Here is a 19275-nt window from a genome sequence, read left to right on the forward strand (position 1 = left end):
AATGCTGTCTTAATTGGTGGTAGTCTGACATATCTGACAATGACAGGAGACTTGTGTGGGAGTGTTTTTAAAGTGGAAAAGCTATTGCCCTGGGGCAGTTTCACTTTCTCAACCTTGAAAATCTGGGTCCATTGGTCCAAGTAGTTGTCACAACTGGGTTGTTACTTTGTAGTGGATGACTGACTACTTCTGTGCCTCATCATGCCCTTCGCTCTCCACGGAGTGATGCAGAGCCACTTTCCTGGCCATTGAATCTCACTGTGGTCCCATCTGCCCAGTCTACCAAAGCTGACTTTGCATGCTAGGACAGGCATGTCCCTATCTCACCGAGGCATGAAGTCTGCCCTCACCTGGTTTTGTTCACCTGTTGAAGTGGTGTACTGGAGTGTGGCTGCTGTTGCATGCGATCAGCTACTTAAGCAGTTGTTATTACTATACCACTTGCATGCCGAAAGTGCTTTGGGATTTCTGATGAACTTGTATTCACCTTGTTTGTATATTTTGTTTTGTGTGGCTGAGTAACCTGTTTGAATGGTGGGGTTGATTCTATTCACCTTTCTTGCGTGTACTTCATCTAGTTATTTAAAAAAAAACATTGGTTATTTGACATTCCAGGAGTAGTAATGAAATCCAGTTAAGAAAAATATGCATAACACCACATTTTGGCGCCACTTGCACTCTCAGAAGGAGCATAGTTCAGGTAATTGACCTTTTAAATGAATGACCCCTGGGGTACTTGAAAGTCTGTGACCCTGGAATGTGAGCCTACATCATTAAACACGAGAAGGACCAATTAATGTTAGCAGACAGCAATATGGCTGCCGATTGAACGTTTATTGTTGCCTTGGACGGATTCTGAAACCAGAGCTAATGTTTTTAATTTTTTTCAAGTGTTCAGAACATTTTTGCCATTTCACAATTTAACCCAGAAGAAGCAATTCAAGTTATGTAAGAGCTACCATTTTCCCCCTTTTGTCTATCAGCTCTGTTACAGATAAATTTAGTACAGATTTCAGCATTATGGAGCTATCCATATTTAATTATTCCACTCTTGTCAAATGAAACCAAATTTGTGTTTTTATTCCAATAGCATTTTCTCCTCTCTTATGGAGCTGATTCAAATAACTGCTGATTATCACTTGGGTGTTTGGACATAGGACATCAGCACAGTACATGTCCTTCACCTCAGTGTTGTGCTGAGATTTTAATCTAGTTCAAGATCAATGTAACCTTTCCCTCCTACATAGCTCTCCTTGTTTCTGTCATCCATGTGCCTATCTGAGTTTATTAATGTATCTGCTTCTACACCTACCCCTGGCGGTGTGTTCCATAGACCAGCACTCTGTTTTTAAAGTAAAAACTTACCCCTGACAACTCCCCTATACCTTCCTCAAATCACCTTAAAATTATACCTAATTTAATTTGAAGTTAAACATCAGATTAACTGTAATAGAGCAGGAGGTTATGATTTTTGTGCTTGTTTTTGTTAAAAGTTCTTAAATTAGACCATGAAAGTAGTCCAGGGAACCCATGTTAGAGGAGTTCGGGTAACAGAAATTCACCCAAACAGAATTCATAAATTACTAGACTATACCCAAAATTTTTAAATACGATCAGAATCAAGTTTATTATTCGTGATATATATATAAAAGGATGCGTTTTATAATTTGATGCACAACAATTGTGAGCAATTATAAGTGCATTCACATTTTAAGTTGGTGTGTCCATGATTTAATTAAATTAGCAAATAGAAATCCTCAAATTTTAATATATTTGAGTTCTTGTGACAACTGAAATTCTATTCAATAAGGTATTATCATTTCAAAAGCATTGTTGAGGATCTCTACCACCCATCACTAATCTCTTTGATGCAGTACCATTACGAAGGGGGTACAGAAGCATCAGGACTGGTTAAGAAGTTCTTCCCTCAGGCTGTGAATACCCTGCCATCACTGTGATCTTGTCACTAAGACAGCAAGCCGTTTGCTGTTTACCTGTGCTGCACACTACACATGCATTTTGAATAATTTTTGGTTAATGAATTTGTGGTAATATTTTGTTTTATGTGCTGTGGGTGATATGCGTATTGTGGGTGCATCATAGGTCTGGAGGAACATAGTTTCATTTGGGTATGTGTGTGTATATATATTATATATAAAATATCAGTTGGATGACAATAAACTTGAAAATTATTAACCTTTAACAGAGTAGGCAGTGATTTTTGAACATCACTTTCCAAACAAACAGTTTTGTGTTTCAGAGTGAAGTGGAAATCTGATGGCCCCTTATTTGACAGATTCTTGATGACCCAAACATGGGTATTAAAGCAGAAAGTCTTGACCCAGAAAGCAATTGGTGTGGCATTCGTTTAACTTGTTATGAAGTGTCTGGAATCCCTTCAGTTTGCTCTCAAATGTTGTTTTTTGGGAACAGACATGTTGCTGCATTTTTGCATCATGTCTGCATTCAATCATGTGACTTTGCATGTTGGAGTTAAATGTGCACATTTAACACTTGAGTGAGTAAGAAAAAAATAAAGCATTGAGATATATTGTGGGTTTAACATGCCATCTCAACATGTTCGCTGTAGTAGGTGACTGAGCTCAGGATAAAGCATACCAGCTAATTAATAATTGGAAATTTTTTTTAAGGAAGGTAGCTGAAATGGGACAAAATGCACTGCTTTTCAAGGGGTAATTAAACTTTGATAATGATACTTTCAGCAGGTCACAGTTCATCGTTTTCCCTCTGCTTCAGTGTTTAACTCATTAAACGGATTTTATTGGTGTTGAGTTTCATTTTTCAAATTAGTTCCAGAAATAGAATGTTGATTAATTATTCTTCAACTACTGTTCAAAGTCCAAAGCAAATTTATTGTCTAAGTATGTACATGTCGCCATATATATACAACCCTGAGATTCGTTTTCTTGCAGACATTCACAGTAGAACAGAAAAATACAATAGAATCGATGAAATACCTCTCACAAAGGCTGACAATCAATGTGCAAAAGACAAAACATCAATAATAAATGCTGTAAGTTTGTCAGTTGTGGAATCAGTTCAAAGTTGAGATGAGTGAAGTTTATTTCGAGCCAAACCAGCAACACCACTATTTTAACCCTAGCCTAATCTCAGGACAATTTACAATGACCAATTAACCTACCACCCGGTATGTCTTTGGACTGTGGGGGTGGGGTGGGAGAAAACCAAACCACCTGGAGAAAACTATTCATGATGCTTCAGGAGCTTGACGATTGCCGAGTAATAACTGTTCCTGACCTAGCGATGTGGGACCTAAGGCTCCTCCACCTCCTGCCAATGATAGCTGTGAGAAGAGAACAAAGCCTGAGTGATGGGTTGCCTTGATGATGGATGCTGCTTTCTTGTGGCAGTGCTCTTTGTAAATGTGCTCAGTGGTGGGGAGGATTTTGCCTGTGATGTACTGGGCTGACAGCTACAGCAAACCAAACCTTTCTGAAATATTTTTATTTTATTACGCGTTCTTTTTAAATATGAAAAGAAATCTTTGTTTACAATGAACACGGATAGAGCAGAACGCCAAACCTATCTCTCTGTGGTAGGGAAATGATTGATGAAGACCCTTTAGGACAGGATTACACTTCTACATGGTGGGCTGGTTCCAAAAATGAAGTCACATGGGATTCACAGTCAATTGTTAAAGTGGATTCAACATTGGCCTAGTCATGGAAGACAGAGGGTAGTGGTGAGGATGCTATTCTTGCTAGGTTAGTGGTCTACAGAGATCTGTCCTGGGACCTCTTGTACTATATATAAGTAGTTGGCAAACTTTATGATTAAAAGTTAACTTTATTTTCACAAGTATATTGAAACATCAAAGCATACAGTGCATTGCTTTATTTTGCATCAGCAGCTGACACAGTCTGAGGATTGTGCTGGGGGCCCAGCCCACAGGAGTTGCCAGGCCTCTGATACCGACATAGCATGCCCACAACTCATCTACCCTAACACTTTGGAATGTGGGAGGAAACTGGAACACACTATCATGGGGGAACTTACAAACTCCTTACCGAGAGCGGTGGGAATTGATCCCCGAGCTGTGATTGCTGGTGCTGTAAAGTGTTGCACTAACAGTTGTGGATAGTGAGGAAGGTTCTAAAGCATACAGCAGGATAGAAATGAGATGGAAATTTGAGTGAAGGAATGGTAGCCAAATATTGTTTCGAAAGTTAGGTTTAGTATTTATAAATTGCGGAGTGCTGTGGTCGTGAATACTCAAGCACTAAATATTTCAGTAAATCTTTAACTTTTAATTTTTATCCCTGTCCTAGTACAATGACTCTTCCTCCCCCTCCCCCTTTCCCTTCCCTTAGTTGGGCATAGATTACCAATAGCAGCTCACCAGAGTCTCTATCCTGGGCCAGTCTTTGTAATTGTCCCCAGGCAAAATCCTCCTCTCCCAGGGATGAAGTTTTTGGAGCTTCTGTTGGCATTTCTTTATCACTGGGTTTTTAACAGGGTGGGGTTGCTTGATATTGGCAATTGGGATTTACTGGGGCATTTCATCATTTCCTGTGCCCAACTCTTTTTCCAAAGCTGAGCATAGGTCTGTCCATAACGAATTTATTATCAAAGACATATATATACTGTCTTGAGCATCATTTTCTTATAGGCATTCACAGGAAACTGACAAAATGCAATAGAATTTATGAAAAATGTCCATAAAGATTGACGAACAACCACTGTGCAAAAGAAGACAAATTGTGTAAATTAAAAAGTAAATAATGCTGAGAAAATTAGTTGTAGAGTCCTTGCAAGTGAGTCTGCAGGTTGTGGAATCAGTTCAATGTTAGGGTGTTTGAAGTTGAGTGGTTACCTATGCTGGTTCAGGAGCATGATGGTTGAAGAGAAATAACTGTCTCTGAACCTGGTGGTGTGAGAACAGGTTCAAAATGTAGCAACGTTCAGTCTCTAATTAAATCTGAGTAAGTCCATTCCTGATGATCCTAAGTGTGGCAGAAGACATCATCAACAGTCCTATCAAGTTGCACCTACCTGCTTGATAATGGCCACTTTGGGATTCACCAGGTTATTTCATCAATCCTTTTGTCCAAACATAGTCTAAGAGGCCCTCCATTGGTCAGGGTTGACCATGTATATTGCATCCTACGTGACTACTGATAATGCAAGTCAGGTTAGTACGATATGGAGAGCAAGCTTTTGGAGTTTTCTCCCTTCTTCACGCAGCTGATGAATCTAAAGGAGCAGTTTGGCATCAGCAGCATCAGAGGAGTTGCCAGTCAGCAATGAACTCAATGTAGGACTGCCTTAGGGACACCTGCTCTGGATTTTTCCAAAGGATCTCTGAAGCCTTCCCCATGAGCCATAAGGGAGTGGAGATTTAAGATCAGAGTTTTCCTTCTAGATGAGCTGCCAGACATAGCTGGTGAGCTCCATCTGCATGGAGCAACTGGTTTTAAGATGCAAGTAACCCATCTTTGCAACTTCTCCTGTCAGTAGAAATGCTTCTATCAGGCTTAGTAGCTAAATCACGTGCGAAGGCCAGGTGTTGGACTTGGATGTCAAAGACTATTGAAGATGCACACCAATTGGGAGAACTTGTAAGTAATGGGTGCTTATGCTACTCCTCCCTCCACCCCCACCCCCAGGCAATGAAAACCTTGAACCAAACATGGACTACGGGGTTGAATTCAAGGGGTGATATGAGAGTGAATGCTGTTAAACTCTGCCTAGTACCGACTGACTGTGACATAAGAGAATATAAAAACGGATAGTGTTGAAAGTACTCAGCAGGTCATGCCAAATCTGCAGAAGGGAAAACTAAGTTAACATTCCAGGTCAAAGAGCCTTCATCAAATTGTGATGCAAAATGAACATCAAGGAGAGAAGGCAACACGAGTGAATCTGCAGATGCTGGAAATAAATAAAAACACAAAATGCTGGCAGAACTCAGCAGGCCAAACAGCATCTATGGGAGGAGGTAGTGTCGTCACTACTTCCTCCCATAGATGCTGTCTGGCCTGCTGAGTTCTGCCAGCATTTTGTGTTTTTATCAAGGAGAGAACATTCCTGTAACTAGGAACCACACCCTGTAGAAAGGAAGGTCAAGTGGTTGAGATTAACCACTATGAGTTTCCCAGCAGAGCATTCTAAGTTTAACCATCTGCAGATCCACACTAATGTTGCGATTAGCGTGATGATGTTACTGCTCGGGTCATCGGAGTTCAAAGTTCAATCCTGGCAACCTCTGAAAAGAGTCTCTGTGCATTCTCACTGTATAATGTGTGGATTTTCACTGGGTGCTCTGGTTTCCTCCCACAGTTTCCAGGACATACCAGGTAGATTATTTAATCATTTAAAGAGAGGCGAGACTGCGCAGGTGCGTGTCGTCAGCCAGTAGAGTGTGAAAGGTTTAAAAAGACGACTGCCATATCTAGCAGGCAGCGTCGGAGTGGACAGCAGAGTGAGAGGCAGCTGAGTGATAGGGCTTTGGCTCAACGGGCTCAGGCGGTAACGGGACAAGATGAGGTAGGAAGTATCTGTGTGAGGCCCGTTTTCTGTGCTTGGTGTCAGATATGGGAGGGTTCTAGAGTCTTGCAGCCTCCCGGACGGCCATATCTGCACCAGGTGTGTCGAGCTGCAGCTCCTGAGGGACCGAGTTAGGGAACTGGAGATGCAGCTGGATGACCTTCACCTAGTCAGGGAGAGCGAGGAGGTGATAGAGAGGAGTTATAGGCAGGTGGTCACACCAGGGCCACAGGAGACGGACAAGTGGGTCACAGTCAGGAGGGGGAAGGGAAGAGTCAGGTACTAGAGAGTACCCCTGTGGCTGTACCCCTTGACAATAAGTGCTCCTGTTTGAGTATTGTTGGGGGGGGGGGGGGGAACAGCCTACCTGGGGGAAACGGCAGTGGCCATGCCTCTGGCTCAGATTCTGGCCCTGTGGCTCAGAAGGGTAGGGAAGAGAAGAGGAAGGCAGTAGTATAGGGGACTCTATAGTTAAGGGGTCAGACAGGCGATTCTGTGGATGTAGGAAAGAAACTCGGATGGTAGTTTGCCTCCCAGGTATCAGGGTCCGGGATGTTTCAGACACATCCAAGATATCTTGCAGTGAGAGGGAGAACAGCCAGAGGTCATGGTACATATTGGTACCAATGACATAGGTAGGAAAAGGGAAGAGGTCCTGAAAAAAGACTACAGGGAGTTAGGAAGGCAGTTGAGAAGCAGGACTGCAAAGGTAGTAATCTCGGGATTACTGCCTGTGCCACACAACAGTGAGAATAGGAATAGAATGAGGTGGAGGATAAATGCGTGGCTGAGGGATTGGAGCAGGGGGCAGGGATCGTTGGGACCTCTTTCGGGGCAGGTGTGACCTGTACAAAAAGGACGGGTTGCACTTGAATCCCAGGGGGATCAATATCCTCGCGGGAAGGTTTGCTAAGGCTACTGGGGAGAGTTTAAACTAGAATTGTTGCGGAGTGGGAACCAAACTGAAGAGACTGGGGAAGAGGAGGTTAGCTCACAAATAGAGAAAGCTTGTAGACAGTGCGACAGGGAGGATAGGCAGGTGATAGAGAAGGGACGCACTCAGACCGAAGGCTTGAGATGTGTCTATTTTAACGCAAGGGGTATTGTGAAAAAGCAGATGTGCTTAGACCATGGATCAGTACTTGGAGATATGATGTGATGGCCATTACAGAGACTTGGATGGCTCAGGGACAGGATTGGTTACTTCAAGTGCCGGGTTTTAGATGTTTCAGAAAGGACAGGGAGGGAGGCAAAAGAGATTAGGGCGTGGCACTGTTGATCAGAGATAGTGTCACAGCTGCAGAAAAGGTGGACACCATGGAGGGATTGTCTACGGAGTCTCTGTGGGTGGAGGTTAGGAACAGGAAAGGGTTAATAACTTTACTGGGTGTTTTTTATAGGCCACCCAGGAGTAACAGGGATATCAAGGAGCAGATAGGGAAACAGATCCTGGAAAGGTGTAATAATAACAGAGTTGTCATGATGGGGGATTTTAATTTCCCAAATATCGATTGGCATCTCCCTAGAGCAATGGGTTTTGGTGGGGTGGAGTTTGTTAGGTGTGTTCAGGAAGGTTTCTTGACACAGTATGTAGATAAGTCTACAAGAGGAGAGGCTATACTTGATTTGATATTGGGAAATGAACCTGGTCAGGTGTCAGATCGCTCAGTGGGATGGCATTTTGGAGATAGTGATCATAATTTTATCTTCTTTACAATAGTATTGGAGAGAGATAGGAACAGACTATGGAAAAGGATCTTAGTGATTGTTGTGTTGACTTGCAGCAGATTGAAAAGCTTGAGTATGTAGATATTAAGAAAGAGGATGTGCTGGAGCTTTTAGAAAGCATCAAGTTGGATACATTGCTGGGACTGGACAAAATGTACCCCAGGCTACTGTGGGAGGCAAGGAGATTGCTGAGCCTCTGGCGATGATCTTTGCGACATCAATGGGGACCGGAGAGGTTCTGGAGGATTGGAGGGTTGTGGATGTTGTTCCTTTATTCAAGGAAGTGATTAGAGATAGCCCAGGAAGTTATAGACCAGTGAGTCTTACTTCAATGGTTGTTAAGTTGATGGAGAAGATCGTGAGAGGCAGGATTTTTGAACATTTGGAGAGGTATAATATGATTAGGAGTAGTCAGTATGGCTTCGTCAAGGGCAGGTTGTGTTTTACGAGCCTGATTGAATTTTCTGAGGATGTGACTAAACACATTGATGAAGTAGATGTGGTGTATATGGATTTCAGCAAGGCATTTGATAAGGTACCCCATGCAAGGCTTATTGAGAAAGTAAGGAGTCATGGGATCCAAGGGGACATTGCTTTATGGATCCAGAACTGGCTTGCCCACAGAAGGCAAAGAGTGGTTGTAGACGGGTCATATTCTGCATGGAGGTCAGTCACTGGTGGAGTGCCTCAGGGATCTGTTCTGGGACCCTTACTCTTCATGATTTTTATAAATAACCTGGATGAGGAAGTGGAGGGATGGGTTAGTAAGCATGCTGATGACACAAAGGTTGGAGGTGTTGTGGATAGTGTGGAGGGCTGTCAGAGGTCAAAGTGGGACATTGATATGATGCAGAACATGGCTGAAAAGTGGTAGATGGAGTTCAATCCAGGTAAGTGTGAAGTGGTTCATTTTGGTAGGTCAAACATGATGGCAGAATATAGTATTAATGGTAAGACTCTTGCAGTGTGGAAGATCAAAGGGATCTTGGGGTCCGAGTCCATAGGACGCTCAAAGCTGCTGTGCAGGTTGACTCTGTGGTTAAGAAGGCGTATGGTGTATTGGCCTTCATCAATTGTGGAATTGCATTTAGTAGCCGAGAGGTAATGTTGCAGCTATATAGGACCCTGGTCAGACCCCACTTGGAGTACTGTGCTCAGTTCTGGTTGCCTCACTACAGGAAGGATGTGAATGCCATAGAAAGGGTGCAGAGGAGATTTACAAGGATGTTGCCTGCATTGGGGAGCATGCCTTATGAGAATAGGTTGAGTGAACTTGGCCTTTTCTCCTTGGAGCGAAGGAGGATGAGAGGTGACCTGATAGAGATGTACAAGATGATGAGAGGCATTGATCGTGTGTGTAGTCAGAGGCTTTTTCCCAGGGCTGAAATGGTTGCCACAAGAAGACCCAGGTTTAAGATGCTGGGGAGTAGGTACACAGGAGATATCAGGGGTAAGTTTTTTTACTCAGAGAGTGGTGAGTGCGTGGAATGGGCTGCTGGCAACGTTGGTGGTGGCGGATACGATAGGATCTTTTAAGAGGCTTTTAGATAGGTACATGGAGCTTAGTAAAATAGAGGGCTATAGGTAAGCCTAGTAATTTTCTAAAGTAGGGACATATTTGGCACAACTTTGTAGGCCGATGGGCCTGTATTGTGCTGTAGGTTTTGTATATTTCTGTTATAAATTGTCTCATGATTAGGTTGGGTTAGGGCTCGTCGGGGGTTGCTGGGTTGGCGCAGATCAAAAGACCAGAAGGACTTACTCTACTCAGTATCTATAAACAAACTGGAATATTTTATTATTGACCTCAGTAATGAGTATACTGTTTTGGATACTGTTGTTGGGGATGACCTCCCAGGGGAATGCCACAGAGACCAGATTACTGGCACTTGAGTATAGGTCCGTGGTGCAGAAGGGAGAGAGGGAGAAAAGAGGAGCAGTACTGATAGGGTCTCAATAGAGGAACAGACAGGAGATTCTGTGAACGTGAGCAGGACACCCTGACAGTATGTTGCCTCCCAGGTGCCAGGGTCAGGGACGTTTTGGATTGCATTCGCAGCGTTGTGCAGGGAGAGGGAGGGAGAGTAGTCAGATCTCTTGGTACATATTGGTATTAATGACATAGAAAGGAAAAGCAATGATATCCTAAAGAGAGAATTTAGAGAGATAGGCAGATAGCTGAGAAGCAGGACATCCAGGGTAGTAATTTCTGGATTGCTACCTGTGCCACGCACCAGTGAGGGTAGAATCAGGATGATTTGGCAGATAAGTATGTGACTGAGAATCTAGGGCAGGGGGCAGGGCTTCAGGTTCTTGGATTGTTGGGATCTCTTCTGGGGGAAGTATGACCTGTACAAAAGGGATGGGTTGCACATGAGCCTGAGGGGAGGATTTAAACGAATTTGGGAGGGGGTTGGGATCCGGAGTGAAGGGACTTAGGACAGGATGGATGGAAGAAAAACAAAGATAGCGTGCAGTCATATTGTCAAGAAGGGCAGGCAGATGATAGGACAAAATTGCAGCCAGCAGTGGAAGAATCAGAGTGTTAGGGATGCAGAATCAAAAGGATAGCAAATATAGTACTCAAAGTGTTAAAGCTCAATGCATGGAGTATACAAAATAAGGTGGATTGTCCTGTTGCATTATTACAGATGGTTGGGTATGATGTGACTGAATTGCAGCTGGAGGATGCTTGTAGTTGGAAGCTGAATATCCAAGTTTACACATTGTATCAGAGGGACCTTGATGTTAGTTGTATACAGGCCTTCCAAACAGAAGCTGATATGTGGACTATAGATTACAATGGGAAATAGAGAAGTTATGTCAAAAGGGAAATGTTATTCTGGTCATGGGAGATTTTAACATGCAGGCAAATTGGGAAAATCAGGTTGGTATTGGATCCCATGAGAGTGAATTTGTTTGGATTTGGATTGGATAGTGGACTACTTGACAGATAGACCTCAGTATGTGCGGTTGGGAGACTGTAGGTCTGACACGGTGGTAAGCAGCACAGGGGCGCCGCAGGGAACCGTACTCTCTCCGGTCCTGTTCACCCTGTACACATCAGACTTCCAATATAACTCGGAGTCCTGCCATGTGCAAAAGTTCGCTGATGACACGGCCATAGTGGGGTGTGTCAGGAATGGACAGGAGGAGGAGTATAGGAAACTGATACAGGACTTTGTGATATGGTGCAACTCAAACTACCTGCGTCTCAATATCACCAAGACCAAGGAGATGGTGGTGGACTTTAGGAGATCTAGGCCCCATATGGAGCCAGTGATCATTAATGGAGAATGTGTGGAGCAGGTTAAGACCTACAAGTATGTGGGAGTACAGTTAGACGAGAAGCTAGACTGGACTGCCAACACAGATGCCTTGTGCAGGAAGGCACAGAGTCGACTGTACTTCCTAAGAAGGTTGGCGTCATTCAATGTCTGTAGTGAGATGCTGAAGATGTTCTATAGGTCAGTTGTGGAGAGCGCCCTCTTCTTTGTGGTGGCGTGTTGGGGAGGAAGCATTAAGAAGAGGGACGCCTCACGTCTTAATAAGCTGGTAAGGAAGGCGGGCTCTGTCGTGGGCAAAGTACTGGAGAGTTTAACATCGGTAGCTGAGCGAAGGGCGCTGAGTAGGCTACGGTCAATTATGGATAACTCTGAACATCCTCTACATAGCACCATCCAGAGACAGAGAAGCAGTTTCAGCGACAGGTTACTATCGATGCAATGCTCCTCAGACAGGATGAAGAGGTCAATACTCCCCAATGCCATTAGGCTTTACAATTCTACCGCCAGGACTTAAGAACTTTTTAAAAGCTATTATTAATGCTTTTTGAGATAGTGATTTAGATGCATATAATTTTTTTTACTGAGTTAAGTATTGTATGTAATTAGTTTTGCTACAACAAGTGTATGGGACATTGGAAAAAAGTTGAATTTCCCCATGGGGATGAATAAAGTATCTATCTATCTATCTATCTATCTAATGCCTATGAGATGGCTTTTTAGAGCAGTTTGTTACTGAGCCTACTAGGGGATCAGTTATACTGGGTTAGGTGTTATGTAATGAACTGGAGGCGATTAGAAAGCTTAAGGTACAAGAACCCTTAGGAGGCAGTGATCACAATATGATTGAGTTCAACTTGAAATGTGGTAGAAAGTAAAGTCTGACATAGCAGTCTTTCAGTGGAGTAAAGGAAATTACAGTGGTATGAGAGAGGAGTTGGCCAATGTAAATTGGAAGGAGGGGCTGACATAGCAGCAGAACAGCAATGGCGTGAGATTCTGGGAAAAATGAGGAAGGTGTAGGATAGATGTATTCCAAAAACAGAAATACTCTAATAGCAAAATAGTACAACCGTGGCTAACAAGGGATGTCAAAGCTAATGTAAAAGCAAAAGTGAGGGCATACTACAAAACAGAAATTAGCGGGAAGATGGAGAATTGGGAAGCTTTCAAAAACCTTCATTAGGAGGGAAAAGATAAAATATGAAAGCAAGCTAACAAACAATATCAATAGACAATAGGTGCAGAAGTAGACCATTCGGCCCTTCGAGCCTGCACCATCATTTTGAGATCATGGCTGATCAATTACTATCAATACCCGGTTCCTGCCTTGTCCCCATATCCCTTGATTCCCCTATCCATAAGATACCTATCTAGCTCCTTCTTGAAAGCATCCAGAGAATTGGCCTCCACTACCTTCCGAGGCAGTGCATTCCAGACCCCCACAACTCTCTGGGAGAAGAAGTTTTTCCTTAACTCTGTCCTAAATGACCTACCCCTTATTCTCAAACCATGCCCTCTGGTACTGGACTCTCCCAGCATCTGGAACATATTTCCTGCCTCTATCTTGTCCAATCCCTTAATAATCTTATATGTTTCAATCAGATCCCCTCTCAATCTCCTTAATTCCAGCGTGTACAAGCGCAGTCTCTCTAACCTCTCTGCGTAAGACAGTCCAGACATCCCAGGAATTAACCTCGTGAATCTACGCTGCACTTCCTCTATAGCCAGGATGTCCTTCCTTAACCCTGGAGACCAAAACTGTACACAATACTCCAGGTGTGGTCTCACCAGGGCTCTGTACAAATGCAAGAGGATTTCCTTGCTCTTGTACTCAATTCCCTTTGTAATAAAGGCCAACATTCCATTAGCCTTCTTCACTGCCTGCTGCACTTGCTCATTCATCTTCAGTGACTGATGAACAAGGGCTCCGAGATCTCTCTGTATTTCTCCCTTACCCAACTCTACACCATTCAGATAGTAATCTGCCTTCCTGTTCTTACTCCCAAAGTGGATAACCTCACACTTATTCACATTAAATGCCATCTGCCAAGTATCTGCCCACTCACCCAGCCTATCCAAGTCACCCTGAATTCTCCTAACATCCTCATCACATGTCACACTGCCACCCAGCTTAGTATCATCAGCAAACTTGCTGATGTTATTTTCTATGCCTTCATCCAAATCGTTAACGTAAATGGTAAACAGCTGTGGTCCCAATACCGAGCTCTGTGGCACCCCACTAGTCACCACCTGCCATTCCGAGAAACACCCATTCACCGCTACCCTTTGCTTTCTATCTGCCAACCAGTTTTCTATCCATGTCAATATCTTCCCCCCAATGCCCTGAGCTTTGATTTTACCCACCAATCTTCTATGTGGGACCTTATCAAATGCCTTCTGAAAATTGGATTGGAAAAGCTTTTTCAAGTATGTTTAAAAAAAAGAGAAGAGAGTGGATATAGGAACACTAGAAAATAAGTCCAGAGAAATAATAATGGGGGACAAGGAGATGGCAGGTGAACTAAATGAATATTTTGCATCAGTCTTCACTGTGGGAGATACTAGCAGTCTGCAGGTATTGAAGGGTGTGAGGGAAGAGAAGTGAGTGTAGTTACTATTACAAGGGAGAAAGTGCTCAAAAAGCTGAAAGACCTAAAGGTGCATAAGTCACCCGAACCAGAAGAGCTGCACCCTAGGGTTCTGAAACAGGTAGCAGTAGAGATTGTGGAGGCACTAGTAATGATCTTTCAGGAATTATTGGACTCTGGCAATGTTAGGGAGGACTGGAAAATTGCAAGTGTCATTCCACTCTTTAAGAAACAAGGAAGGCAGCAGAAAGGAAATTATAGACCAGTTACCCTGACCTCAATGGTTGGGAAGATGTTGGAGTCAGTTGTTAAGGATGAGCTTATGGAGTACTTGGTGACACAGGACAAGATTGCATAAAGTCAGCATGGTTTCCTTGAGGGAAAATCTTCCCCGATGAGCTTGTTGGATTTCTTTTGAGGAGATTACAAGTAGGATAGATAAAGGAGATGCACTGGATGTTGCATATTTGGTCTTTCAGAAGGCCTTTGACAAGGTGCCACACATGAGGCTGCTTACCACTTTAAGGGCCCATGTATGACAGAAAAGTTACTAGCATGGTTAGAGCATTGGCTGATTAGTAGTAGGTGGTAAGTGGGAATAAAAGGAGCCTTTCTGGTTTGCTGCCAGTGATTGGTGGTGTTGGTGCTGGGACTGCTTTTTATGCTGTATATCAATGACTTGGATGATGGATTGTAACACGCTGTAATGGCTTCTCTGTAATGTTTCATTGCTAAGGCTAATGAAATGGCTTCTCTGTAACGGTTTCTCTGTAGCAATTAAATTTTTTTTGCAATTAAACGATTAAGCTTTATAATTCTTATTTTGACTATATGGTTAATAAAGAAATGAAAAAAATGGCCCAATCTTATTAAACAGTCTGTTGTGCAAAGCTGGAGCTCACTGATAAGTCGATTGTTCACCATTGACCTCCTCCGATTGTCGCTGCCCTTCGGACCCTCGCTCTGAGTCCACCCCGCCCAGAGGTCTACCAACTCTCCCCATTCGCGTCTTCTCCCCTCATCTCTCCCCAGCAAAAGCCCGTGAAAAAACTCCTTCTAGATTCACAAGACAGAGCAGCAAAATCCTGATTGGCTAACATGCATACCACAGTCCAGTTATCTCCAGCCATAACCCAAACATTGCTGCTACAGAAACTGTTAACTCAGCAGTGATCATTACAGAGAACCCATTTCATTAGCCTTATCAGTGAAAAATTACAGAGAAGCCATTACAGCGCGTTACAGAGTAGATGACTTTATTGCAGGTGATGCGAAGTTTGGAGGGGCAGGTAGTGTTGATGGACAGGAAGGCTCCAGAAGGGCTTAGATTAGGAGAATGGGCAAGAAAGTGCTAAATGAAATACAATATTGGAAAATGCACGGTCATGCACTTTGATAGTAGAAATAAATGTGCAGGCTATTTTCTAATGGGGAGAAAATCCAAAAAATCTGATGCAAAGGGACTTGGGAGACCTTTTGCAGAACATCCTAAAGGTTAACTTGCAGGTAGAGTCAGTGGTGAGAAAGGCAAACGCAATGTCAGCATTCATTTCAAGAGGTCTAGAATACAAGAGCAGGCTTGTGATGCAGAGGATTTATGAGGCACAGGTGAGGCCTCACCTTGAGTATCGTGAACAGTGTTGGACTCCTTTATGTAAGAAAAGATGGGCTGGCATTGGAGAGGGTTCAGAGGAGGTTCACAAGGATTCCAGGAATTGCAAGGGTTATCATACAAGGAATGTTTGATAGCTCTGGGTCTGAACTTGCTGGAATTTAGAAGGATAGGGGGGAATCTCATTAAAATCTTTTGAATGTTGAAATACCTAGAAAGAATAGATGTGGAAAGGATATTTCCAATGGTAGGGGAGTCTAGGACAAGAGGGCACAGCTCCCGGTTAGAGGAGAATCCATTTAAAACAGAGATACAGAGAAATTTAGCCAGACAGTGGTGAATTTGTGGAATTTGTTACCACAGTTGGCTGTGGAGGCCAGATTGTTGGGTGTATTTAAGGCAGAGATTGATACGTTCTTGATTGGCCACGCCATCAAAGATTATGGGGAAAAGGCTGGGGAGTGGGGCTGAGGAGGGGAAAAAAGATCAAACATGATTGAATGGTGGAGCAGTCACGAAGGGTCAAATGGCTTAATTTCTGCTTCTATGTTTTGTCATCTTATGGTCCTGTGTACTAGAAATGACATTTAACAAACTTCATTTGACTTGATTGTTAATGGGAATGTCTATGGATCTTGGCCTGAAACATTGGCTGTTACTCTTTTCCATCAATGCTCCCTGGCCTGCTGAGTTTCTCCAGCATTTTTTGTGTGCTCTTGTCAATCTCTTTGTGTCTGAAACCTTGCTAGAATGATTTTTTACAATCTTGAGTACATTTGCATAAGATGGAAACCTAACAGCACTTCAATCTCTTTTTCTTGTTAATTTTTACCCCACTTTTAAAAAAAAATCAACACTGGCTTCTCATTGTCTCCCTGAACTCGGCACTTTTTATTTGAAAACTTTGAGAATGCATTGTAGCTCGTTATCTGTTCACCAACTAGAGCCCAGTCCTGATCCTTCTGCTTGTGAATGTTTAACAGGTTGTCCTCGTGAAACATCAGCTGGTGACCTCTTAGTGATCTGGAGAGCTGAGGTCAATTGTTGTGACAAGTGGAGTGAGCTAGGGTTTTTCTCATTGGAGGATGAGAGCTGATTTGATAGAGATGTACAAAATAAGAGGGGTAGATAGAGCAGACAGCCAGATGGTGGAAATGGCTAGAACAAAACACAATTTTAAGATTATTGAATGAAAGTATAGGGGGAATGTCAGGTTTTTTTTTACAGAGTGGTGGGTGTGTAGAACACCTTGTCAGGGTGAGGCAGATAAATTGGGGACACTTAAGAGGCTCTTGGATTGCCACGTGGATTATAGACACATGGAGAGTTAGATTGACCTTGGAATAGGCTAAAACCTCAATACAACATTGGGGCTGAAGAACCTGTGCTGTGCTGTAATGTTCTATGTTCTACTCTCTAGCTTAGCACTGGGAAGCAAATCTCGACCCTGGTATGTAATAAATTTCATTTGTACAATGCAATTGCTAGTTGTCATAAATGTTAATGCAATTTAACTTTTAAAATCCAAAGCCCTTCTCTTCAACTCTGTTACAAACCTAATGGTCATTTCATTGTCAGTTCCATGCCTTCACATAGACATTGTTTCTTACTGAATTATGTTATCCAGTGTAATCAAAAATGTCTATTTCTACATACTGGCCCCACAAATGGCATCAGTCCAGACATCATGCTGAAAAATGCCTTCTTCAAAGTACTTGTTATCCTACCTTATCTTCCCTTTCCACACGCACACTCTACCCCACCCTTCAAAAGCTACTGCTTTAACATAGAATTTCGTCAAATCTGTTAAATCATCATTTTTCAGTTTCCATCTTTACAACTTAACATGAAATAATTTACTGCCTGAAAGGTGCTATAATAATGCAAGCCAGAAAACATGAAGTTCTGCTGTAGTCCAGACTTTGCATTTCCCAAGCTCGACGCTCAACCCAGCATGGATGGAAAGTGTGCTGGGGGGGTGGCCCGACTTGGATTCAAACTTGGGAGCCTTCGCTCCGGAGTCCGGCACTGATGCCATTGCACCACAAGCTGGCTGGCCTGCTTTATGGTTTTGGACTATGACATAGAAAATGTTGGGAACCCCTGGTCTATGGAGGGGAATTACCAGTCAGTGTTTCTTGCCAAGGCCCTTTATCAGGACTGGAAATAAAAGTGGAAGAAACCAAAATAAGAAGGTGAGGGGAGAGGAAGGAGTACAAGTTGGCAGATGATGGGTGAGACCAGGTGTGTGGGAGAGGGGTGATGAAGTATGAAGATGGGAGGTGATAGGTGGAAAAGTAAAGGGCTAAATAAGAAGGAATCTGATAGGAGAGGAGAGTGAATAGGAGAAAGGGAAGGAGGGGGCACCAGAGGAAGGTCTCTATTATGTTTGGTCCATTGTGATTTGTTTCAATGAAATGTTTTTAAAGGTGTTCCTGGTTTTGATCAGCATTAACATTGGCCAATCCATCTTACTCTTTCGCATAGTCATCTGTTTCTTTTTCCAGCTCAACAGCAGAAAAGAATTTTGGAAAACCAGTTCAAAGTAAATTTATTATCAAAGTACATATATGTCACCATATACAAACTTGTGATTCATTTTCTTGTGGGCATTCACAGTAGAATAAAGAAATAGAGTTGAGTCAACAAAAAAAAGACACAACAAAAACTGACAAAACAACCAATGGGGAAAAGAAGACAAACTTTACAAATCACGTTCAGGTTCAGGAATTCCTCAACCATCAGGATCTTGATCAGGATTAACTTCACTCATCCCATTGCTGAACTGTTCTGAAAACCATAAAGTAATACATAAATAATAGTTTATCTATTACTGTTTTTTGTCATTCCTAGGAGTTAAACAGATACAAGGTAAATGGTCACATTGATTTCTGTTTTGTTTTGCTTGTCCAGGTGTTCTCAAGGATTACCTGAGGGAACTGCCATCACCACTGATAACGAAGCAGCTATATGATGCTGTTTTGGATGCCATGGCTAAGCAACCCCTCAAGATTACCTCTTCTGGGTGTGAGAATGACCTGAGTGACTGTGAGTACACAGCCAGTCTCCTGGACTGCCTGCCAGAAGTGGAGAGGGTAAGCTTAACGTAATCCTACTTTTAACATGAAATTCAGCATCTGTAGATTAGGGGTTAACAAAAAGCATCCAATTGTTGTCATGCGGTCATGGTATATCACCAGGCTCATGCAGCAAACATACAATATTCAACATTCAAAATAAATTTATTATCAAAGTTCATATATGTCACCATATACATCCCTGGGATTCATTTCCTTGTGGGCATTCACAGTAAATAAGTCGCAATTAGCTTTATTTGTCACATGTACATCAAAATGTGTAGTGAAATGTGTTTTGTATCAAACCAGTGAGGATTTGTGCTGGGCAGCCTGCAAGTGTCACCATGCTTCTGGTGCCCACGTAGCATGCCCACAGCTCTCTAAGGCTAACATGTCATCTTTGGAATGTGAGAGAAATGCAGACCACCTGGAGAAAATGCACTCTTCTCACCTGC

The 19275-nt window shown here is 42.8% G+C and overlaps 1 protein-coding gene across 1 annotated transcript in view; it reads left to right on the forward strand.

Annotated features, from left to right (window-relative positions):
- Positions 1-19275, forward strand: part of syde2 (synapse defective 1, Rho GTPase, homolog 2 (C. elegans)) — a 143254-nt gene that overhangs the window by 83727 nt on the left and 40252 nt on the right. The window contains exon 5 of the mRNA XM_073062510.1: positions 18657-18838. Within this exon, the coding sequence (XP_072918611.1) occupies positions 18657-18838 (182 nt within the window). The remainder of the gene's footprint in view (positions 1-18656; positions 18839-19275) is intronic.

Source organism: Hemitrygon akajei, chromosome 12 (genome assembly GCF_048418815.1).
Source record: "Hemitrygon akajei chromosome 12, sHemAka1.3, whole genome shotgun sequence".
NCBI classification, from domain to species: domain Eukaryota; kingdom Metazoa; phylum Chordata; class Chondrichthyes; order Myliobatiformes; family Dasyatidae; genus Hemitrygon; species Hemitrygon akajei.